We start from the raw sequence: 23,952 nt of genomic DNA, 5'->3' as shown, positions 1-23,952 counted from the left end.
TGTGTGTGTGTGTGTGTGTGTTGGGGGAGGGGGGAACAGGTTCATGTGCCTAATGCTGCAGCACAGCAGAGCTCACTACTGTGGGAAGCAGTGGTGTAAGGAGCTTGGGAAACAGCAGCTGCTGCAGGTTGAACAAACTACAACTTAAAGGCTAAAACTAAAGTGATCCTCACATTACACTAAGGACTGACTTAAAAGTAAGCTGCTTTGAAGGCACTTATTTACTGGGAAAAAAAAAAGTGTGCCTTTTGCAGCAGATGTTAGTTTACCCCTGGTTAAGGGTTAGAAAATGAACAAGCGAGGACTTTTTCCCACAGATTAACTTAAGCTCCTTGCTTTGCTGTACCAACAGTTTAAAACTGGAATATTGCTACATGCTTAACACCAGAAGACAGGCCAGGACACAACTGCTGAAGGGGGTACTTTAGTTTTTGTTAAACCCAGCTAAACTCATGCTTTGCTATTACTTTAAATTATGCCCACTTCTAGCTGTGTTTATACATGGCTGTTTTAGAGTAGTCATACAAATTAATGAATTCTTGCTCCTTGAAATAATAGGGTGAGTAGAGAGCTAAGTTTGGTCTTCCTCAGATCACTGAGAAAGTTACTGTTGTAATACTATCAGCTGTCATCCATAGTTGATTTTAAAGAGGAAACTGAACATCAGGAGAAAGTGGTTGAAATTTTGTTTTATTCAGCTGACAAAGTGGCAAATCATTACTGGTAGGTTACAAACATCATTTTGGTTGGATCATAAGCCCTCTTGGTAAGACGGGGCAACAAAATTGTTACACAAATTGTGGAGAAGCTTCCTGAAGTTGGTTGTCATGATAACTCAAAACCAATACAAATGCAGCAGGTGGTGAAGTTAAATACCGTGCAAGGAAACAAGACCGTACCCGCGCTTTGATTTGAGGCTTCCAGCCCCTGCCAGCTGCTTAGTTTGCAACCCTTGGAGATTGTTGAATTTCTTCCCAGCACAACCAATTATGAACTGCCTCCAAAACTATACTCCTAGCTCACTGCACTTGAGTTGTTCCTAACCCCACGGCACTGGCGTATGCCGTCAGGATATCCACAATTTGTTTTGTTTCTAGGGTCGTTCGAGCCTCAGTCAGCCAGTCGTGTGCCACTCTCCTAGATTCGCCTTTTAACTGGTTGACAAACTTAGCTGCCAGCTCCAGATCTCCGCGTTCAATGCAATAGGAAGCGTAAGACAGTAACTTAAATGTATCTAGATCATCAGGGCTGAGCTCAGCAGGTGGCTTCAGCTGCTGAGGGTGAAACACAAGAAGAGACTGCAGGTACGACAGGAAGTATTGGTACAAGCTGTTCCTCGTTTCGTCAATCATAGCCACTCTTTTTGCCAGTTTTTGAACTGCATAGAAACGTGCTCTGAGGGCCTCCTCACTGTACACGCCCCGTGTCAGGGACTCCTGAGGGAGAGCTGCTGTTAAGGCTTCTGTAAATGCGTTGTCAGAACAACTGGCTTTGATGGCCTTCACCGCGCTCTCCAGTGGTTCGGTGGGACTATCCCCAGAGGCTGTTTTCATGCAGTATTTTAGTGCTTCGACTGAAAGCCACAGCTGGTGGGCCTTTCTGGCTTCCTCCTCTGCAACAGCGTGACCTGGGAAATATGCCGAGAAGGGGACAGTTAGCTGGGAGCATACGCAAAGTACTAACCACTTAACTGTTTGAACATAAGCAGCAAAAGCCACCCTCTCCCCGCCCCAGAGAGTTCATTTTCAAGAGCAGCACCCTTAACATCTGTGGTCAAAGGAAGTCTGATCCGCAGTCCGGTATCGGATGCTCCCCGCACGTAAGAAGAGCTAGACAGCTCTGGGCTGCTGCAGCTGAGATGTGTTAGGCGCTCAGCACAGCAGCGAGGCTGCAGCCCCTGGCTGCACCCCTCATCCTGCGTTTAGGCGCCCCAGTTTGGTAACCGGCCTTGGGGGATCTTGGCCCCAGTCCAATAAGGTTTCAGTGCTCACTCTCAACCGCTTGCTCGATTCCTTTCAGTCTGGCATAGGCAGTGTTTATATCCAACGTGAAGTTGTCAAGTTGCTCCTGAGTAAGGCGTCTGAATTGCATTTCTTGTTCACTGAGTTTTTCTGATAAGTTCTGGAACAGAGAGATGGAACAGTGATACCTATTTAACTGTATTAACAATCTTCATAAATTAGATATTTCTGTCTGGGACAATGCATGCATTACATACGGTGTACCCATAAGAAGCCCTGTCGGGGTGAATTTAACAATTACTGCTTTTACAGTTACCAAGAAATCTTCACCTACAGCAAAAGCTTTTAGGAGAAGCCATAAAACTCAGATGTTCAAGCACTATATATACTCTTCATCTCTTCCAGACGAGCAGGCTTCGGTCCCTGCCTACACGCCAGTGTTCTGGAAGATGGTTCAGGACCCTTGTCCTGTGAGATACCTGTTTTGCAAGGGGCCCAGAGGCATTCAACAGAACCACCACCTAATTCATTTGGGCCCTTTACTCCCTTACCTGCTCAAATTCCACTTTCAGTTCCTGTTCCTGGATCTTAAGAACATCTCTCAGATGATCCGTGTGGGCAGCAGCCTGCCGCCGGAGCTGGGTCCTCATTTCACTTTCCATCACCTCTCGGACTTCTTCAATCTGTACCCAAAGCAGCAGCTGTTACAGCAGTTTCTCAATGGTTTACCAACAACCAGGATTATGCTGTTATCCCTCAGTGGTTACTTAGGGTGCATTTTATAGGCTCTGTCAATGGGATTTCTGTTTCACCTTAAAAAGCTGTGGAAGTCCCTCTTAAGCTGAGGCTTTTCTTCATTGAAAGAATAGCTCCATAGTCCACAATGCCAGTAATAGGTAGTTATACTCACTACATGCTTAGTGGGGGGTATCAAAGTATTATATTAAAAATACACTGACCTGACAAACTGCTTTAAAACTCCCTTAAATGCAGTGAAAACGGTTCAGATTTGGACAAAAAAGAGCTCTAAATTAACATCAGTCACTGCAGTATTCGGAACTAATAGCTTGCAGGTAAAATCCTTAGTTTCACTCAAATCAATGCAAATTTTCTGACTAATGGCCAATGTTTTGTCTCTTTTTCTGAAATATGTATGTGGAAATAGCAGTAGCTTTTAGCACAAGTGGCTGCTTACAGTACAGTATCTCAAAAGGTAAAAAAAAAAAAAAAAAAAAAAAAAAATCCAGGGGCCTAGATTTCTATGTGCTGAAGTTGTACATCCTCAATAGCCAAAGCTGCATTCAAGTTGTAAGCAGTTTTCACAGTCTTTCTGAAAGAATTCAAATCCCAAACACCAAAGCACAGCACGCAGTGGACAAATGCGCAGACACCTCCTGCAAGGAGGCAGGATGGAAGGGCTACAGCCCCGAAGGCAGCCGCACTGGGTCAGATCAATATTTTGATGGATAAAATCATCAGTCCTGCTCAACATCTTTTTTCCAAGCTTAGCCTAGCAGGGGGCCCACGTCCATAACTCGCAACATCCCACTTGCTCTTACGTGCACTTTTTCTAGTTCTACCACACTCTTTTTGATACTCAGACGGGTGAGTTACTCCAGTTTACCTTTTTTTCCTGTTCAATTTCAATCTCGCTTTTGTGATGCTCTAGTGCTTTGGCCACAGCTGCCTCAAGTGCCTTTTTATCTTCTACTTTTTGCTTCTCCAGGGCCGACTCGATGTGCTGCTGCTCTCTCACCCGCTGCTCGGCCAGCTCCTTGTTTAACTGGTCGATGCGACGATGGGCGTGCGCAATGAGAGAGTTCAGGTCGTCCGTGGATAACTGGCCAGCTAAAGGAAACACGGGGCGTCAGGAAGGTCTGGAGGGAGACCGCGCCACAGTGCCGCTCGCCTTCCACCCCCGGCTGCGCAGCTCCCTTCTTTTACGGAAAGAGATTCAGAGCCCGTGAAGCGAAGCCCCCCTTAGAGCCGTACTCATGCCCTGCCAGGTTCTTTCTGAACCACACCTGCAGGCAAGCACTTCCTGTCATTAGCAGAGAAATTACTCCTTTGTCATGATTCACACCCATTACTCGTGCTCCCGTATCCATGTTACATCTCAACGGGAACAGACTCTTGACAACACTGCCCATTTCCTTGCTCTTTACACTACTGTGTATTTTCCACCAGGATGTGTAAAACTGTGCTGACTTATCTAGCTGGGTACCGAGAGGCACAGCTTAAAGAAATTTGACCCAGAGAACACCAAAGTGATTGTGAAAGAAAGCCAAAACAACATTATCCGTTGAACACTTCTCCAGACCAACTGTTTACGATCAGATTTCTTATCCAGATTTGTACCTTTCAGGTTTAGCTCCTCAGACAGCTGTAGCAGCCACAACTACATTTGCATCTGCTAACAAGTTTGCTACCTTTTTTCCCTGGGAGAGGAGGATACAAGCTCTGCCTGCAACACCCACTAATTCGGTGACCTGAGACTGGAACACGCTCTGTAAAATGCTGCAGCTCAGACTTTCATCCCGACTGCCAAGTCTGCCAGCTAAATTACCTTGCTCCGTGTGGCAAACCTGGGATTACTCAGGAAAAAAAGAACTACTCCTGCAGGGGCCAAAGCAAGCGAAATCCAAGAGCCCTCCAGGCACTCTGCTGGTGAGTGCTGCAGAAGGGGCCGGGGCGGGAGGGCTCTGCGGGACGGTGCCAGTGACCAGCAGCGCCCTAAGCAGCTCAGCTGTCGAACTTAGGCTTTTTGATTGAAAGGGAAGGGAAAAGAACCTCAGAATCAAACCTAATTTAAAACTGCAGTGCAGTGAAAAAACAGCCTATCAATGCTTTGAAAATCGGTAAGATTAAATGACTTTCAAAGAATAAGGTAAAATCACGTTCAGAGAATCAAACCAACTTCAAATTAAATGAATCCTTTTTGGGGACCCTTCAGAGTGGCCCTCCTTGGCTTTGCAAACAAAGCTATCACATAGCTGGATTAGATCTAAGTTTCTCATTCCCCTTTGAATCTCATCAGCACACACGGACAGGCTTAAACACACAGAGAAACAAACTTGGCTTTTACAAGCCAGCAATCCCACTCACCTAGAAGTGCTGTTAGACAAAGTTTGTGGTTTAAGCTACCCGTGCAAAGCGAGTGGAGAGGATCCCAAAGCATACCTCGGTCTGAAAGGCTTTAGGAATGCAGCACTTCACCACTTTGTTGATACTACACGTAGTTTAAAGCAATGTACAACACCACAAACATAAAAAAAGGACAAAGGAGAGAGATGACATTGACAAGACGGGACAAAGGTACAGCAACTCACCTAAATCAGTTATCTCTGCAACAGAAAGAGGAGAGGTTGGAAGAGTTAATGCACATTCACAGCAGCAAGTTGGTCATGCAGAGCTAATATGGAAACCAGCTACCAATAGCTTCCTATTCAGAGTAACTTAAACATGAGTCCAGGTCTTTAGGGACTTAGAAAGAACATTATGGTGAATATAAAAGTCTCTGTACATCACACGCAAGATGTAGCCCAAAACATCCCATAACCACTAAAATCACCTGTAGAAACCCATAGATCGATGTTTAACAGTCCTAGCAAAGGAGCAGCGCAGATAAACTGCAACAGTTCAGCCAAAGCAAGGAATACAAGTTTGCAGTAGAAAAGTGCAACATGATACTGCAGTTTTTAATCTGACATTTCCAGGTTCTCCTAAATCAGAAGCCCTCGGTGATGGTGTAACTAAATACCTGAAGGAACAAAACTCCCATGCAGCAGACTACAAGCAGGGAGTCACTGACCCTAACCAGTCAGTCCCCTATACTTAAGGGGATCACCCCAGTCTGAAAAGGAATGCACAGGAGCTACCAGGAGATTCCCTCTCTTCCACATCACCAAAAAGCAGTCCCTTTAGACCAGAGCCCAGGTAAGAAAAGTCTAGAGCTGTTTTCATGTTCTTAGGTAAAGAAAAGGAAAAAAGCCCTGACTGTTCTGTTGTTATAATTCTATTTTTTTCTACAAAACTCTACTACCTCAAGAGACTGCATATTTAAGGCAGCACAGCAAGCCCTGCAAATAGTTCATTAATTTAAAAATGTTTTTCCTCCATTTGTTTGAAAATTTTACAAAAAAATCCACCATTTCAGAGATCTGGTACCTTTCTTTAGCTACAAAAGTGATCTGCAGACTAAAGTCTGTTTTTAAAGTATAACGTAGCATTAAGAACATGTTTCAATACTTCACTTCGTACTTTGGGAAAGCTGCGTTATGCAGTACTAACAACAGCAGGTGCTGCATCTAAAAATACATCTGCTGTGATTCAGAAATGAAGTTATAGTAACTTCCTTAAAACACTGAGACTTTAAAAAAAAATTAGAACTTAGATCACTTAGTATATTTTATGTAACAAAACTGCTTGGGATTATGTGGATTGTTTTAAGCATGTTTCTTGTTTTGTGTTAAAGCAGGCAGTAACTGTTCCATGGAAGTACCACAATCAAGTTCTTGCAACAGCTTATCCACAGTAATGGTATATGCACACACTCAACCTGCTGCAGCTTTGCTTGTCTTTAAAATGAGAGTCATTAATCCAAGTCACATCTCCTGTGGGCAAAGCGTGTGCAGAGACGATCGCTGTGGATGAGCTGACTTGTTAAGCCATCACAACCTGATCGTGAGTCTGATTTCTTCCCTGCTTGCCTTCTGCAGCATTGCGGTATAAGAATATTTCTGACAGCTCAAGGTAACACATTTTTATTCCTCTAATAAGAAAAGGAGAGAATCTAGCATAACTTTTGACTTCCATTTCACTTTTTTCTATTATTAGAAAGCAGAAAAGAGGACAGGTTGGAAAGTCCAAGCACCTCAAACAAATGCTAGCCCATAAGATGTCCAGATTTCAGGCAAAGAACTGTAGCACTATTAGCAGAAAAAACAGAAGACATCCATTTACTGCTTTGGGGCAACATGGGCTGTAGTTCAATATAAGTTATTGTGTCAATTTAATGTAGAAATAACATACGCTACAATAGGTAGGGTACAGAAGGGAAAAGGAGGAAACTGAGCAGGTGAGATGAATTTCTGGTGGTTGTTTCTTGTTCTTAAACACAAAGAAAAAAGTTCCTGGTTCCCAGTAACAGCTTAGTGCTAACTATACATATGAGAAGCAACACTTACGTATGCACGTAACACCACCTGAGTAAGGCAAAAGACTAAGCATAAGCTTCTCGCATCACAAAATGCATCTAGAACTGTAATTTTATAGGGAGAGAACATTCGGCATGTATTTAATCTGACAGTCACTAATAAGCTGTTGCAGTAGCTGCTCACTATTCAAAAAGAACAGTAAGTTATCTCTGTTCTAGTTTACCTATCATTTCAGTGATGACCTAGAGAAAATCAGGGAGCTCCTTATTACTCCATAACCATGCAGATTATCACAGAACTACTTGATCACTGAGTAGTACAAATTTGACCCAAATCTGGAGTGATCACAAGACTGTTTCTCAAATCGGGTAAAGCATGTGACAGATTTTTATGCTGCCTTTATAATGCGTTTAGGTATTGTTTTTCCTTCCACAGTAACAAAAACTTGCTAAAACATAATGCATTGATTACCAAAAAAACCCCAATAACAACAGAAAACCCCACCACACATGCCACCAACAGTGGTGGTGCACAACTCTGAATCAGAATTTATACCAAATCAGCACTTTGTGTCATGCAGTACAGTATGCTACAATATTAGAAGTCATAGAGCCAAATTCATTTATTGTGGAAGCAGGGACTCAGTTATAGCTGTTCTATAGCTATTCTACTGCCATCGTAAATTCATGTTAATAGAAACAAGACAGATGCTAACTCTGAGTAACTGCACTTTACTGAGAACATCCCTGGCTGAAATTCAATCTGCCTTGCTCTCCTCTGGAAGACATGGACTTCCTGGGCTCTATTCCTGGACTACCAGGGGAGGGAACAGATGTAAGATAAAGATCATGTAGCTTTTTAAACAAGAGCTGCATTTTGTGAAATTTCAAATAGTGCAGGTAGTTTATAAAGTTAAGGTACTCTGTAATACCTGCTTTGGACTGCTTGTTTTAATTGTGAATTAATTTTAACTTCTAACCAATCAAACAACATAGAAAACAGGAAGCTGGACATTTGATCGAGTGGTCATAATCGTAGAAATACTGGCAAACAAAATGACTAGCATGTAACAGACTTCCAAAAAAAAGCTGCAATCAGAGACTTACTTAGCCCCTTCCAGCCAGGCTGCACATCTGGAGTGATACTATCAAGTTCTCGCTGAAATTCTTCTCTAGCTGTAGCCACAAGCTCGTGATATTGAGCTACTATCTTAGCCTCAGATTGTGCTGCCTGAACCTGCAACAAACAAAATAAGATTATGTTTATTTTTCAAGGCAAATATTGAAGCCAGAAACAAATAATTCAAGAGCAGGAGCCAGGTGAGTGGTGGTTATCCTCCAGCCCCACGTAAAGCACCTGGAGAAGGACGCTCCGTGATATTAAGTCTCTCGTACATCGTAATTATTTGCTGGAACTATCACAAGTCCATTCTCTGTCATGTGCACTAACTAGAAAATCACTCTATAGCTTGGACAAGACCCAAGGAGTATCATAAATTTAGTCTATACCTTCAAAGATACCTAGCTCTCTTCCTCTGCTACAGAATAATTTTTGCTTCTGGACCAGCTTACAGCTATCGTATAAGTGTAGCAAGTTAGCCCTGTGACAGCTAACTCCTCTCACTAAACTGTGAGGCTAAACTAATAGTGGGCTAGCAGGCTAATACTTACCTTTTTCACTACGTTGTCCAAGTCGACTATCATGTGATGAAGATTTTCTTCTGCAGCAAGTATGTGAGATTTTGCTCCTGCGATCTGAGACTTCTTGGCATTCTCAATGACACCTTTCATCTTCTCTAACTCTTCTCTGAAAGGAGAAGCTGCCAGTTACAACTCATACACGCCTTACAACACAACCCCAGGCAAAAGTTTACTTCTTATTTCCTGCATTTCACCGGACAGCTCTGCTGATGTTTCCCATCTACTAGCTCTATGGTAGAAGAAAAAGAGGAATAAGATTGTTTCAGACTCTTTGGTACACTAAAGACTATGAGCACAGATACCAAAGAAGTACAAACTATAAATTAAGACATGTGACTTACCTTTTTTGATTTAGCCTAAATAGATCAGTTTGATATGTAAATAGGTGACCCTATGTACCTTCTAGAAACTCATCGATTTACGCCAGCAGTCACATGGGTGATGTTACCTTACCCCTTGATAAGCCCTAAAGACAAGCAACATACTTGGCTTTCAGAAGGGCATCAGCAGCTTCATCCACTGCTCTTCTACGGTCCCTCAATGCTTCCTCCAGAGTGCGCCACTGAGTTGATTTTTTCTCCCCAGCAGTCTAAAAAAACCCCAGAAATTTCTAATTACAGTAATGACAACCACTAAAAAAAGTTATCAAAAAAGGAGAGATTCAGAAGTTCCTAAAATAATTCTGTTTGAAAACTGAGCAACATTCACTTATTTTAACACCAACACAGCTGGAATTTTTAAAAATGTTTTTTTCCTCTCAATATTATATTCTGTTTGATTCTTCCATTTTGTTCCACTTAAGCAACAGTCATTTTTGCACAAAGCGATTCTCAAGCTCCTGCATATGGTATTTGGGGAAACCTATACATGTACTGAAATTAAAAACAATTTTAAGGCTAAAAAACAAAAACTCTCATTAAGATCTTTTCTTCTTTACTAGTTAGTTTTACTAACTACAAGATTAGATTTTGAGTGCTCATATAGTTTGTGCATATGCCCCGTTCGTTTAATTAACCACTAGATTGTATCACCTGCTCCAGACCTAAAAAGCAGCGGTTCTACACAAACCCAGATGTTGGGGCACCAGAACCACAAGCCCTCAGTCATCTCCAGACACAGCAAATGTATTCCAGACTAAGGGAAGAACAATCCACCAGGAAGACTTTGGCAAAGGGAATGGTTTAACAGTTACCGGGGTACATAGTATGGCACCCTACCTATAGTTAGATAAAAACGGGGTTGGAAATAAAAATACAACAAAGCATTAACTGTCAAGACTATCAATATATAACTTGAATTAATCTACTTGCTAAATGGAAGTAAAGGAGCTTTGGAAAAACAAAAAAAAGTCAAAAGCATAAACACTTTACTATTAAACTGCACAAGTGGAAAGAATAATGAGTTAAAACTGTGATAAAGGGATGCTGCAAGAAAACCTTCCAACTTTAACTGTAAGATGAAAAAGTTCGCTGAACACAGGATAATTTGTCCAATTTACCTCAGAATTGTCCATTGCCTCCTTTAGTATTTGTGCATGGGCATTCACAGCTTGCACAGCAGACTCTTGTGCAGTAATTGCCTGGAGGGTTATACGGGCTGTATTGCTTAGGGCTCCTTCTAAAGTTGCTGCAAGGGCTGGAAAAATACACTGAATTAAACTATAAGGAAAAGAAAAGAGTCTTACAATTAGTAAAGTGACATATTACATCCTCCACATTTCTGCAACTGCCTCCTTACATTATTTTCCATGACACAAAAGACCTGGTCAGTTTGGGAACTATGCTGCAGCCTACAGAAGAGGAAAGGTCATCAGAATACGATCCTTTTTTTAGCAAATGAGTAAGAAGCCATGAGCCTGCACTTACAACAGTTCACTCTGTAAATAAATTATAATTATTTAATAACTATTCAGTCAATAAAGACATTCAATGGAATTGCTGTATCATACTTTCGCAGGGAGATGCATTTAATACAATAGCTATTTTCCATCTTCGCTTGTTAAAATGGTTAACAAGAGAAAGTTAAAGGTATATTCCCACCTTCCACAAGGAAAAAGTTTTTCTTCGCAGCTGAGAAAGCAGTGGAAGCAACTATCTATTCCTGTTGGTATGTAAGCACGAATGACCTATTAATTAAGAAGGATCTAAAGCATAACAGTTAATCAGAATTATCAGCTACTGCAGCCAGACATTTATTTCCAAATAGTGGGACAAGTAAATCCACCTTCCCAGTAAATATTCCTTTGGGTTTTTTTTCAGCGTAATACCCTAACTTCTTCACTTGTAACAAAGTCTTTGCAAGAAGCAAACAGCTAATGCCACAGTTCTTGTTTCTATTAAGCCTTTGCCAGGGCTCTTCTAAACCAGACAAAGTCCTGAACAGTAACAAGCAGCAGCAGACCACAACAAGAATGTCTGCAGGGAGCTAGATGTGGCTCTGAGCCTGTGAAGCCAGGCTCGTATACCCTTCCTGTCACTCACGCAACAGCACGCCCAGGCATGGGCTTCAGCTGAGGCCCAAAGCACCCAGGGAAGTCTGACATGTTTGCCAAGACCAAGTTCACCTGCCCAGGGTGTGGGCAGGTCAGATGAGACCCAGCTCGCTACCAGCATCTTTTCCAAGATCACTTCTTTCCAAACACAATGAGATCAACAAAATGAAAAGGTTATAGCTCTCAAGACAGGCTAAAGTACATCCATACCTCAATATGATTAAACTCCCTTTAAAGCTTGCTCTAACTACATAGTCAGCTATATATTTTCACTTACTTTAAATACAGTAAGGAACATTACAATATTTTTTCTAAAATAGCTGTTGTGTACCAATGCAGTTAATGCCTCTACTCTACCTCTCCACCAGAGACTCCTTCCCTTGCTGCAGGTCTGCAGAGCCATTGCAGCCAGCTGTACTCACATCTCTCCCAATTCACAATTAGTTCTTCAACATCCCTTCACTTCAAGAAGCTGGTCTCCCCCCCATCCCCATCAAGGCTAGCTAAGGAGAACACACAAGTACTCTAGCATTACCAGACAACCTGAAGCCTGGGCTGGGTTTGGCTTCAGAAGAGAAATTTCAGGGTAGCTGGCCACAGACTTGCCCAGATATACTAGACAGCAAAACACTATCTACCAAAAACACTTCCCTATTTCTCTGGCTGCCCCTGAAGCCAACCAGGAAACAACCCAAAACTCCTGACTAAAGAACCTTGCTGCACCAACACCAAAACCAAACAGAAGCCTAGAAGTATATAAAAACTAATAAGCAAAGTAGAAGAAAAACAAAATTCATTGTTTTGAGCAAGATGCACAAGAAGGACAAAAGCTGCAGGACATGGGAAACAGCAGCCAACCTCTTAGTAGCATGGCTGCTCCAAGAGCATTTGGATTAACAGATCTGTTCATCTTAAAATCCGAGCAAGGATTGGTCACAGCGTCCAATGCAGAACCTGTAAGTAACTCTTCAGTGTCTTGACACAGTGCTGCTGAGTTATCACCAAAAAAATCTAGGTAGCAGCTCTATAAAGCAGGACGTGGGCATCCTAGGGGATGGCAAACAACATGAATCAACAGCAATGAAGCCTAACTGTGAACTGGGCTGCACCAACAACAGCGTATCCAACGGGTCAAGGGAAGAATTACTCCCTCCTAACTGGCACTGAGACCGCACCCGCAATACTGTGTCTCATTTTTAGACCCCAGTGTAAGAAAGATCTTGACAAACTGGGGGAAGAGCAATGGAGGGCCACTACAAAGCTTGAGCACAGCTCATTCTGCCAAAACAATACAGCTAAAACTGGGCTATGTAAGTAATTTAGACTCTTAAAGCTAATACAGTCCAGCAAATTGTTTTGTTGTTTATGCACATAACACACAGAAAAACTAAGGCAGCAGTCATTTAATGGTACAGACTTACCTGATATCTTCTCTTGTTCCTCTTTGTCCTGCTGGGCAAGCCGGGCTGCAACTTCCTCTGGTGACCGCTCTTTTACTGCATGAGAATCTTCATGTTCTTTATCTATTCAAGAAGAAGAAGAGTTGAACTGTGTGAGTGGATGCTCTGAAATAGTAAATGTACTACTTGTAGGGAAGTAACTTTCTATTCAAAAATCAATTTTCATAGTTAGTGTTGTTCTGTAAATCTAACTGCTGCACAAAGCCATCCTGGAACTACCTCAAGATTTTTTATACCTATAACATCAAAGGCTAGTTTCAAAGCTTTTCAAAATTAAAGATAGTTGTGTGGGTACCTCACAAGCACCTGTAAACTTTATGCTCTCTAGTTCCAAAAATATACAGAACTGAAAAGTGAAAGATAAAACAAGAAGTCAAAAAAACCTCATGGGTCCAAGTTTAGTCTTTAAGTGACTATTCGCTCATGTTTTTTTCAGTGCTCCTTTGGCATGCTTGGAGCATTCAGCCAAAGTAAAGAAAGATCGGGGAAAAGGTGAATCAAGATTATATTCTATTCCCCAGCCTGAGGCTACAGAGGACACTTCTGCTCTCCAAAACAGAGAGTGAGCACTGAGCTAAGTGATTCTCTGAAGATCAACAGCAAATGTACAGACAAACTGAGGAGGCCAGATGTCTCAGCTCCCAGACTCATGCTGCAACAGAAAACGCCATGAAACCTTTTAATGCTGATGCCAACTCTGAAGAATGAATTTACTCACGGTTAGTATATCTTTTATAAAACCTGATGATACATAAAGAAATTAAAATAATCTTATCTGAAAGAGACTACCATAGAGAAATGAGTGTTTCTTATACAGTGTTCAATACTAAGTTCAGTTTCTTCACACAGCTCTGGACACACGTGCTTTCCTGAATTAGGAAAGCCACAAAGAGCAGAGGCAGAGCGCACTGTACAGTTTTCCTGTCAGTACAAGAAAAAAGGCAGGCTTTCTTCTCAAGCTCACAGCTACACTTGTCCTAGGTATCGATCTTAGTATGTGAAAAGTCTCATTAACAGATCATCAAAGTTCCTCATTCTGCAAAAGCCACAGAGGGTCGCATCTTTAAAACGGGACAGCACAAGAATTTCTGCACTCAAGGTAACAAGTTTGTTTTGCTTCATGGTGTTTGTGCATATGATTTTTTTTTTTTACCTCCTTCAGTCTGCATTCCAGGAGCTGGCACTGACACGGCTTCACCCGTTGCAGAGATGACCTGAGCTGCAGTTGTGCCTGCTGTCGAGCACAGTTACAGGACAAAAATCAGTTAGTACATACATGCTATAAGGTAAATACAGAGATGTACAGGCTTTCTCGCTCTCTCTCTCTCTTTTTTTTTTTTTTTTTTTTTTTTTAACTATTTGGATACTCATTATTATTTCTGGGAAAAGAGAATTGCATTCCCCTCTATGGAACAAACACCTTTTTAATAAAGTGAAGATCAAAGACAGCAACCACATACAGCACTTCCACATACAGAACTTCACTGGATATGACAAACAAAGGGAAAAGGATGATAGCTGCTCATCTCTAAACTAATTCTATTTGATCTGGCTAAAAAGTAGTTTGCAATTATCCCTGAGTAAGCGTCTTGCACTTGTTTAAAAGGAGACAAATACCCTCAGAGCCCAGCACCCCAATGCTCTTCCTGCTGAGTCTTGTATGTAAAACATGAAGGACAGCTGTTGTTTATATTTGATTCCAAAGTGTTCTAGAAGATAAATAAGCTTCCTAAAAACTAATCCAAGAATAAAGCAAGAGCCGTTTTAGGCAAATTTTCTTATGACTAGAATAGAAAGTAACATTATTTCTAAGAAATTATATTCATCTTCAACCACTCCATAAGACTACTTTAATTTACTATAAAGTTATGATATAGGGTAACATTAGCTATTTTGCTTCACTCTACAGGACATTCAGTAAAGTTACCTTCCTTTTCTTCTGAAGCAGCAGCAGCTTCTGTTTTGCTCTTCTGGGATTTAGTAACGGGCTGTTTAGATTCTTTCATTACTTCTGCTACAGATGAGATCTTCAGTGGGCCTTGCTGTATCTTGAAGATCAAAAATAAGAAATATTATCAGCTTTCTAAACAGCCTGTGTCTCACTGAGTCCATTACAATGGAAAAGAACATTTGTGTGTCCAGATGACTCTCCATAAATCTAAACTTCAATGTACATATGCAAACAGTAACAAGGCCACATATTTTCTTGCCCTTGTTTTTAATTGAGAGAATCCGTGTAGTCTTCACCTCTCCAGAACAGAACGTACAGCAGTAGCAATGTTCAGTACAAACGAAAGTTTATTAAGGCATGCAGAAAAAGCAAATCATTTCATGCCCCAAACATTACAAACACTTCTCAGTGTTTTGAAACACTACAGAAAATAGATAATGCAGAGACTAACTATAAAGATCACCTGCACATGAAGGTCTGAAACAGCCCCAGAAATTATCTTTTAACTATCCCATTGAACCTTATTTAGACCATTAAAAAATATCTTAAATTAATTCAGTCTACACATTCCCTTCATACCCCTCAAGAGTTATCCTCAAAACATGTTATGCCATCACTCTTCCCAATCCAACTTCAGTTTTTCAGCTAACTGTGCCAATGTTCCCTCAAATGTGATTTTTTGCTCACTGACAGTTATGAGCCACCCCTCAGCCCAACCTCTTGGGTTTCTAGATAAAGATTTTTCAAATTGTAGTGTGGAAAAAGAATAGAATTGTTTTAAAGATAAATGACTGCATAATTAAAGATGTGTTTTTTTTAAAAAAAATACACACAAATATTTTATCTGAATATCTTCGAACCGAAGATCCTACAGGCATGGAATGGATTTGACAGACATAGAAGAATCCAGTTTGCACGGCCTCACTGATTTCCCTTTGAAAGGCTCAGATGTTGGTGTGCAGGCACATGAAGTCTTGCTCAAGTGTAAAGTATTGCAAGGTTTTACGATACTCATCTCTTCCTATCCAGCATACAAAGCCCAAAGGCAAGAACAAAAACATTTAAGCTAGAGCCATAACTGGGCAGATGACAATTTTATTGTCTGATCCCTGTGTTTGTCACAATTTGGGTGTACTCAGTGCCTGAGAGGCAATAAGAACTTGGATGATCACAAGGGAACTATAGCTAAACCCAGATGAGACACAGTTTGGGTTAATCAATAAGCCGTACTTTCCCATTCCATTTAGGACAGCTTTCTTAAACTCAAATTAAAAATATTTTGATCTTCTTGTGGGTCAAACAGCTTCTGAAAGCTCAGAACAGGCATGGGCAGAGTAGCTTTTCAGCTTTCTTGTTTTACCAGAAAGTATTTTCTCTTAGATGAAGGAGAAATTTTTAGATTCAATTTCTAGTCTTGGTTTGAATGCAGAGTCAGGTTCACAGATGGAGACTTCCCCTTTCTGTGGGATCACAAAATCTACTGACACTGACGACTCTACTATGTAGTTTAGTACCTTTTTGAAGAAGAGCAAAAATCTACAACTCTAATTCATGATAGTGCTCAGTTAGTAATTCTAAACTTAGTACATGCTAAACATAACTGGAATTTGAAAATTAAGAGCAGCTATTCTCTCTATAAGAGGAAGAAAATGGAGTGGAGGTGAAGGCAAAACACTTACCGATTTCTTTGGCACCGTTAGGCTATATGGCGCAGGCCCAAGTGCCATCTCAAAGAGTTTATCGGAGTAGGGAACAGCCTTCTCTACATTTTCCCGGAAACGAGCATCATAGCTGGCGTACAAGATAGTTCCACCTATTCCTCCACCCACAAACAAGACACTTGCACCAATAATTTTACCTACAGAAAAACTGGATGGGGGAGAAAGGAGCAAAAGCTGTTTATGCAAATCATATCAGTAATATGACAAGCAATCATCAAATAGATTTTAAACCTTTAAGCCTATACTTTGTTCCAAAAGTTTGCCAACAAATAAACCCGCCTTAAATCACTCCGAGCCCCACAGCATCCCTAGCACCATACAAAGCAAGACAACAACCCACAACCTCACTCTTGAGAGTCTTCCTTCTAAATAACCATCACCTTGATAAGCTTCACTTAAATCTGACTGAATCAAGCAATCGACATACAAAAGCCACGAGAATGAAAGTTACTAAACAACCACCACCACCAATTTGCTTCCTGTAAAGCGCAGAAGCAAATTCACTCTTGGAAAATATGACTCGAGTCAACTCCACCCTCCAACACCTATTACGTACCCAGATTCTCCTGGTGCGGTAGCATATCCACGGCACTGCCGTAATGGACGGAGTGAAGCTCTCCCACACCGGCAATTCTGCAAGGGATGGAGAAGGCAAGAATCAAGCGGTGAACACATCTAAATGTCACTTCACTCCAACAAAAGCAACAGATTGGCTTGTTTTATCATCACATCTTGCACATATTCTGAGGAAAAGTGGCAGCTGGTACTAAAGCAGCAATGTTAGACTCTGTTTTCCTGAGACAGAGAATCTTTACAAAAGCAGCTTGCAAGCTAAAGGTTGTTCATTTTGAAAAACAAGCAAGCAAACAAACAAAACAGCCCAACTTATTTCTTCATTTATTTTGCCTACTTATGCTTCATACCTCCAGCTTGGATAGCACCACTGCATTAATCAAGATTCATGAACTAGAGCAGCCCAGCCATGACCAGCACAGAAGGTGATAACACTTGTTTTAAACTATTTTCATTTCTGAAGAGATAAAAGTTTTTCTTCTTGAGCTTGGGATGCCCACCTTGCAACTCCAAACTTTCTCTGGGAAAGAAATAATAACGCAACTGCTTTCAAGAGGGAGATCAAATCATAACATAAATGAAATTGCTATACGAAAGAGTAGTATTGCAGTAGACTCTAGTTAATAAAGAGCACATCACTCAAGATTTTTATCTTCTTTATATCTCAGCTGAAAATGAACGTCGACCAGAAAGACTTGTTAAACTACGTTAATACAAACAGTTAGGAAAACAACTCCATCTCCTTCAGTTTTTTTAAACAGGAACTGCTGGAAGAGGAATACAGGTCTCATGGGACATCAGCATGAAAAGGAGCTTCTCCCCTAGCTGAGGTCTTCTAGGTAACTAGGCAATTTTTCTTAAAAAAAGAAAAGAAGATAGTTGGACTAAAACAATCAAATAAGAGAAGTTCCTCTATTTCCTTTTACATCTGGATATAAACAAAACACACAAGTCTTGTGGTTTAGCTCCTATCATCCAACAGCACAGAGAGGAAGGTCAGCAACCCTGAATTCTTATTCTTTCCAGAACATCAGCCAAAACCATTTAATAAGTAACAGGAGCATGCGTGCAGCAAGGGGAAGCATGCACTTCTCATGCCGGAAAACTTTACAAGCCTTAACCGTGCTCAATGTTTTCATTTTCTGGTTTACGATGGGCAGCAAGGAAACACAAACTTATAATGAAAAACACTACAGAATAAGTTTATTAGACTTGATTCTCCCAGAAGCATGCACTGAGGATTTACTGCTCCTGTTAAATTGAACTTTATTAATAAAAGCCTCTTAAATAATGCAATCCACTCTTGCACGTGTTTCTGACTCTCATAAGTCCTTATTACACCCCTAAATACAGAACAAGCAAAATATTTTATTCAGTTGAGCTGTATGAAAAATGCTAAAATGAGGGGGGGAAAAGTTATTTTACGTTAATCTCTTCAGACTGAAATTTCAGTCCCTTCCGGAACTTTACTGTGACCAACGCTTCCCTGAAAATAAGCCTTTATATAATAAAATAAGCTGTCCTCACTAGGCTTTCAGGAGAGTATTAAGTGTAATATTAATATGTGCTCCAGTTCATTATTTTTCACACCTATATGATAACAACTCATACCTCATGATGGCAAATAACACTACCCATTTTGCCCTCCCACCTTTAGTAAACACATCTTTTCCTACAGGCAGCATTTAGGAATCAAGCAGGACGCAGGAGAAAACTTGATTCTCTTTGTTCAGCACTGGGGCTTGTCCGTCATGAGGAATTTCCTTTTTTCTTTTTTTTTTTTTTTTCAAATAAAAATAAGTTGCCACATTTATTCATAGTTGCTTTGAGATGAGAGCAAGAGAGCAAGAGAAATGCAGGCATTCAGTCTACACTGTCAGACTCCCACACTCCTATCAAGTGAGAGCAATAATCTAAAATCTAAGCAAGGCTCAACTGGTTTTTTTTTGGTTTTTTTTTTTTTTTTTGAAGATGCAACACGTAAAAAATCCCACTGCCGACCACGCAATGACAAACTAAAATCTTTAAGCACTGATGTTTTATAAACAGAAGCCCATGTCTGATCCTCTCCTTCACAACTAAATACGCTATTGCCTCCAAAAGTCACAGGCAAGTTTCTAAAGTAACATTGCTCTCTTTTGGCCACTTTCACCATCTTACTTATATTCACCGCATAATCTTGATTTGGAGAATTACAAGAACTTTCTAATCTCTGTTTTGCATAATTACCAGGAGTTTACCAGAAATAAATGTTAGAGATCTAAAAACTGACAAAGTCCCCAAGGATTTGAAAGAATTATATCACCTATATGTTGCTACTTCTTGTAAAGAGACAGCAATAAACTGCTTGCTGTTCTGCGGAACAACAATTCCTTTTGATAAGGAATCAAGCTGACAGTGCAGATCCCTGGGGGCAAGGACACGGGAGAGCAGTTGTCACCACTTCTACCTCCTACTCCAATGCTTCTATGTGCTATTTGTTTCATCCAACATCTTAAATGCTTATTGTTTTACATTCATTATCTGCTATTACATTACTGTAAGAATCCTTTTGCAAGGCACACCATACTTGCACTCCAGTTGATATAATAAAACTCCAGTGAATCCGGCATTTGAGGTTATTCATATGAGCTGGCTCCAGCAAAGCCCTCAGGACAGATAGAGCACAGCACAGCCAAACATTTGAAAAACAAACCAAACACCTGTCTCACAGGTTCATACTTTGTGTATAACTTTGAGCAGTCAGACACAGGGCAGAGGATACACCATCCTCTGCACTCATTCAGCCCTGGATAAAACCTCAGTCTTCTAATGACAAAGCTCAAGTGTCCACATAGAACGAAGCCTGTAAAACATGTAGTTTCCTGCAACGCTGTATTGTGTATTTAAACAGAAAGAGCAGAACAGAAACTTTAGAGGAAACTGGCCTTGGCTTTGATAGAGGTTATGCATAACAAGGATATCAGACTACAGAACTAAAAGTCTTTTTGCCATCATTCAAGAGTTCTGCCACCAATATCATACCTTCTAAAAGAAGCTTGTGTTTATTTTCAAAGAAAACTCTAAGTATTCCAAATGAGGCAAGAAGAGTTTCTCCGCAGCACTGCACATGTACTTGAAAACCTCTATGAAATTGTCACAACGAAGACCCACTTCCTCAGAGATGCTCAAAACCCACCTGGACACACAAGTTTAACTTACTCATTAACAAAATTGCTGATTCTCCCACTCACAGAGCTCACTGATAAGAAGGAAGGTTAAAACCTAAACCAGTCTCTACCACTAGCTCTCTACCATGAGGATTCCCTATAGCCAGACCCTCATGCTGCTCTGCTCTCTCTAGCGAAGGGCAGTAGCTTTAGTAGCGGCGCAGACAGCTACGCTCTGCTCGAGGACGCCCTCGAGGACCTGCCGCCTCACAGTCCCAACCGGTTTCAGCTCTGCCGATGACTGGATTTTTGACCTGCAAAGGATTATCTTAACGTCACAACACAGAAGCAGATTGCCCCAGTGTCAGTCATCATACACCATATAATTAAAAGCTTAATTCTGTTCTTTAAAAAATTGCAGCGATTTGTCCCTTATTAAGGCCTGTCACTAACAGGACCCCCCCAGCGCGGCCTACAGCTCCCAGCGTGCACCGCGCCGCGCAGGTCCAGTACGCCTCCCCCCCCCCCGCAGTTCCCGGCGGGAAATCCCGGCATGCCCCGCGGACACCCGCAAAGCCGCCACTAGGAGACTACAAGGACCGGCATGCCTTGCGGGCGGCCCTGCCCACAGTCCGGGCCGGCGCGGTACACCCCGGGCCTTGCAGTACATTCGACCAACCAACGAGCAGCGCCCGCCCGCAGAGGGGCCTCATTGGCGTTCACCGCCGTCGCTCAGCGGCGGAGCAGCCAATCGCGCCCCGCGCTCACGGAGTCATTCAGAGAGGGGTGAGCCGCTATTAGAGGACGCGCTGTGCCTCATATTACCCCCCCCCCGCGCCGTCTCCTTTCCCCCACACGGCCTCGATTTCCTCCCGTCCGCGGAGCGGAGCGGCCCAGCCCGCTCCCCGCGGCGCCGCGAGGCGGGCAGTGCGGCCTCGCCGGCCGCGGGCGGAGGTCAGGCGACGGCGAGGATGAGTCACGGCGCTCCGCCGCGGCTGCGCGGCTCCCTTCCTCCCGCCTCGCTCACCTGCGCGGCCACTGTGACCCCCGCTCGGTGACACGCACGCAGCATCGCCTCGGCGCCGGTCGCGGCCGGGGGGAGGTTGCGGGAAGGCGCCGTGCGCGGTAACTCCCAGCGCCGCTTTAGGCTCCGCCCCCCGCTCGCGGGCAGCGCCCGGTGCGCGTGCGCGGCAACCGCCAGGCGGGGAGGGTGCGGCAGAGCCGCGCGCCCAATCAGAGCGCCAGGAAGGGGCAGTATGCAAATGAGCGCTGGCGCGGAGCCCGCCGCGGTGGCGCATGCGCGGGGCGGTGCCGGGGTGCCCTCGCTCCGGTAGCTCAGGGCCCCGCCCCGGCAGAGCTCGCTGCGCGGCTCAGTGCGCTCGTATCCGCAGTCATCGTTGGCGCAGGCGCAGTGGCTCTACGCAGCTGCCGGGCTCTGCCCCGCCCCGTGTCCTTCGGCGGCCGCCGTAGCCGGGAGGCGCGGGCCCATGGCGGCGGTGGCGCGGGGCGCCCTGGCGGGTGGGTGGCGGTTGGGCGGGGGCTGCGCGCGCCGCTGAGGGGAGCGGAGCGGAGCCGCCATGTTGGCGGGGGGCGCCGGGCTCTGGAAATGGCAGCGCGGGGCGGGGCCGCCGCCGCCGCTTCCCCTCATGCTCTCCTCTCCGCAGGGCTGCTGCGGCCGCTGCGGGCCGGGGCCGCGCTGGCGCTGGCGCTCGGCCGCGCCCGCTGCGCGTCGGGCCTCTCCGCGCCGCGCGTCGGAGGAGCGCGGGCGCCGGCAGCGGCCTCTGTGAAGAGTCTGGTGCCGCGCGGCGGCGGGGCCCGCTCCCTGCTCGGCAGGTACGGCGTGGGCGCGGGGCGGAGCCGAGGAGGTGGGCGGCGGCGGCCGCGCTGCGCTCGCTCTCTCCCGTGGCGCTTCGCAGCGTCCGGTGGGGTTGGGGCAGCTCTGCCGGTGGGCTGCCCCCTCGGCCGACGTTTTAATTTCGATCCGATCCGTGTCAAAACGGCTTGAGCTAGCGCTGAATCAGCAGGAGGAAACCAGCAGAGAGCTATTAATACAAGGCAAGGTCGCGAGGAAAAGCGCTTTAGTATTAAATCCAAATTTTGACCAGACTCCATCTTATCTCTGACACCGACGCAAAGCAAGTTTCCTCTTTGTTTGAAAAACTTCTTGTGCTGCTTTTTGCTGTGGCAAACAGGACTATATTTTAATCCAAAGTCTCCTCCTTCTGTTAAAGCATAGTGCTTGGGAAAGGATGTAAAACAGAATATGCTTTGCATACATACACTTTGCTTTGCAATTAGGCTTGTTATAATTGGCAAGAGACTCTTGCTTGTTAGAATCTTAACATTCTGAAAATTTAATACTTCTGTGTTTGTCTTTGAGTTCTTAATCACTTTTTTAATAAACTTTTGTTTATGGAACAATGACTTCGGGATTAATTTTAGCTAGAATTCAGCAAACTGCCTGTTTGCTGAATAATTAGTGTATTGTGATGTTAGATCTGCTCTTAAGCTTTTTCAGACAAGTCAGAACTGCTTCTGGTTTCTCATTATGAGAAAAATACAGCAATTTAATTTTAGGAAAAAGATATTTTATCCCTGTATATTCCCCCCCCCTTTTTTCTCTCTATAGTGTCACACCTCTACTTCCAAGTATACTTCAGCAGCCAGTGAGGACTCTCACATACTGTAGCTTACGGAAGGGAAAGAGGAAATCCGTGAAAGCTGTAATCGATAGGTTTCTCCGACTGCACAATGGCCTTTGGGTAAGGCGAAAGGTAAGGCTTTTTTCAATGTTCTTTACGTTCTTGTGAAGTGTTTGTTCTTTACAGACAGTGAGCTAATTGTCCTCCTTTCTGATAGAAGAATGTAGCTAGTATGGAGGTTTAAAAAATAATTAAAAAACGTAGACTCTTGACTTCCTGAAAGCAGAATGATTTGTTTTGGCTTGCTCGTCAGTATTACTATATTTGTATATGCAGCAATCTGCCTTAAAATTCTTTCATGTATTTTCTTCTGGCAGGCTGGTTACAAGAAAAAATTGTGGAAAAAGTCAGCTGCCCAGAAAAAGCGCTTGAGAGAGCTGGTGTTGTGCAACAAAACGCAATGTAAACTCCTAGATAAAATGACCACTTCTTTTTGGAAGAGAAGAAATTGGTACGTTGATGATCCCTATCAGAAGTACCATGATCGCACAAATCTTCGTTTGTAGAAATCTTGTTTCATTTTAGCATACCTCTAGGAAACAGGTGATGTTATATGGAATATGTCTCCTTTATCTATTTCCAAAGATAAATCAGTAATGCCTGCTTATTTTAGGAATAAATATACCTATATTATCTGGACAAAATTATGAGTCTCAATGGCCAAAATAAAGGAATGTTCAAGAATATTCTGAGCAGTAACTTGTATTTTACTTGGCAGACGTCAGGTCACCTACATGTTGTGAAGTCTCTTGGCTGGAATTCTTGAGTGTAGCTAGTATGTGGTTGAACACAGTTTAAGCATCACCGAAAGACAGTGAAAAATTAAACATACTTAACCTTAAAATTTTCTAAAGAAACCTATTTAGATAACCTCAAGATTTTTTTTGCTATGTCCATACCTGTTGGTAGCTCCCTGAATGGAGTTTCCTTGGGGAAGGGGAGGAAAGGAGAGGAGGGTCCCATTTTAGCACTGCTGCCTGTTAGGGTACTGGATAGATTGCTGTCATGTCTCCTATGCTGGGGAGCACAGAAAAGCAGGCATTACATGGTTACGTGCAGTTTTGTTAACTGAATTCTTTAATGTTAGC

At 43.0% G+C, this 23,952-nt stretch overlaps 2 protein-coding genes across 4 annotated transcripts; one reads left to right on the top strand and one right to left on the bottom strand.

The window, feature by feature from the left end:
• Positions 1-674: 674 nt before the first annotated feature.
• Positions 675-21,332, bottom strand: IMMT (inner membrane mitochondrial protein). Of its 2 annotated transcripts, XM_062575159.1 has the most exons (15): positions 21,190-21,332; positions 16,997-17,073; positions 16,399-16,588; positions 14,696-14,816; positions 13,922-14,002; positions 12,730-12,831; positions 10,316-10,452; positions 9,303-9,406; positions 8,788-8,923; positions 8,224-8,353; positions 5,291-5,305; positions 3,586-3,809; positions 2,513-2,644; positions 1,992-2,121; positions 675-1,627 (listed from the first exon to the last, which is right to left on the bottom strand). In XM_062575159.1, the coding sequence occupies exons 1-15, from the start codon at positions 21,232-21,234 to the stop codon at positions 1,020-1,022; spliced, it is 2,232 nt and encodes a 743-aa protein (XP_062431143.1). In that variant the 5' UTR covers positions 21,235-21,332; the 3' UTR covers positions 675-1,019. The 2 variants fall into 2 exon arrangements, with proteins under 2 accessions (XP_062431143.1, XP_062431144.1); XM_062575160.1 differs by lacking the exon at positions 5,291-5,305.
• Positions 21,333-21,634: 302 nt separating this feature from the next.
• Positions 21,635-23,550, top strand: MRPL35 (mitochondrial ribosomal protein L35). Of its 2 annotated transcripts, XM_062575168.1 has the most exons (4): positions 21,635-21,680; positions 21,827-21,995; positions 22,792-22,936; positions 23,182-23,550. In XM_062575168.1, the coding sequence occupies exons 1-4, from the start codon at positions 21,650-21,652 to the stop codon at positions 23,368-23,370; spliced, it is 534 nt and encodes a 177-aa protein (XP_062431152.1). In that variant the 5' UTR covers positions 21,635-21,649; the 3' UTR covers positions 23,371-23,550. The 2 variants fall into 2 exon arrangements, with proteins under 2 accessions (XP_062431152.1, XP_062431151.1); XM_062575167.1 differs by lacking the exon at positions 21,635-21,680 and having other exon boundaries at positions 21,716-21,995.
• Positions 23,551-23,952: the final 402 nt, after the last annotated feature.

The sequence above is a fragment of the Rhea pennata genome, chromosome 4 (assembly GCF_028389875.1).
Source record: "Rhea pennata isolate bPtePen1 chromosome 4, bPtePen1.pri, whole genome shotgun sequence".
Taxonomy (NCBI): Eukaryota; Metazoa; Chordata; class Aves; order Rheiformes; family Rheidae; genus Rhea; species Rhea pennata.
Note: the sequence above shows the minus strand (reverse complement) of the source record. Positions and strands in the feature narration are given on the sequence as shown.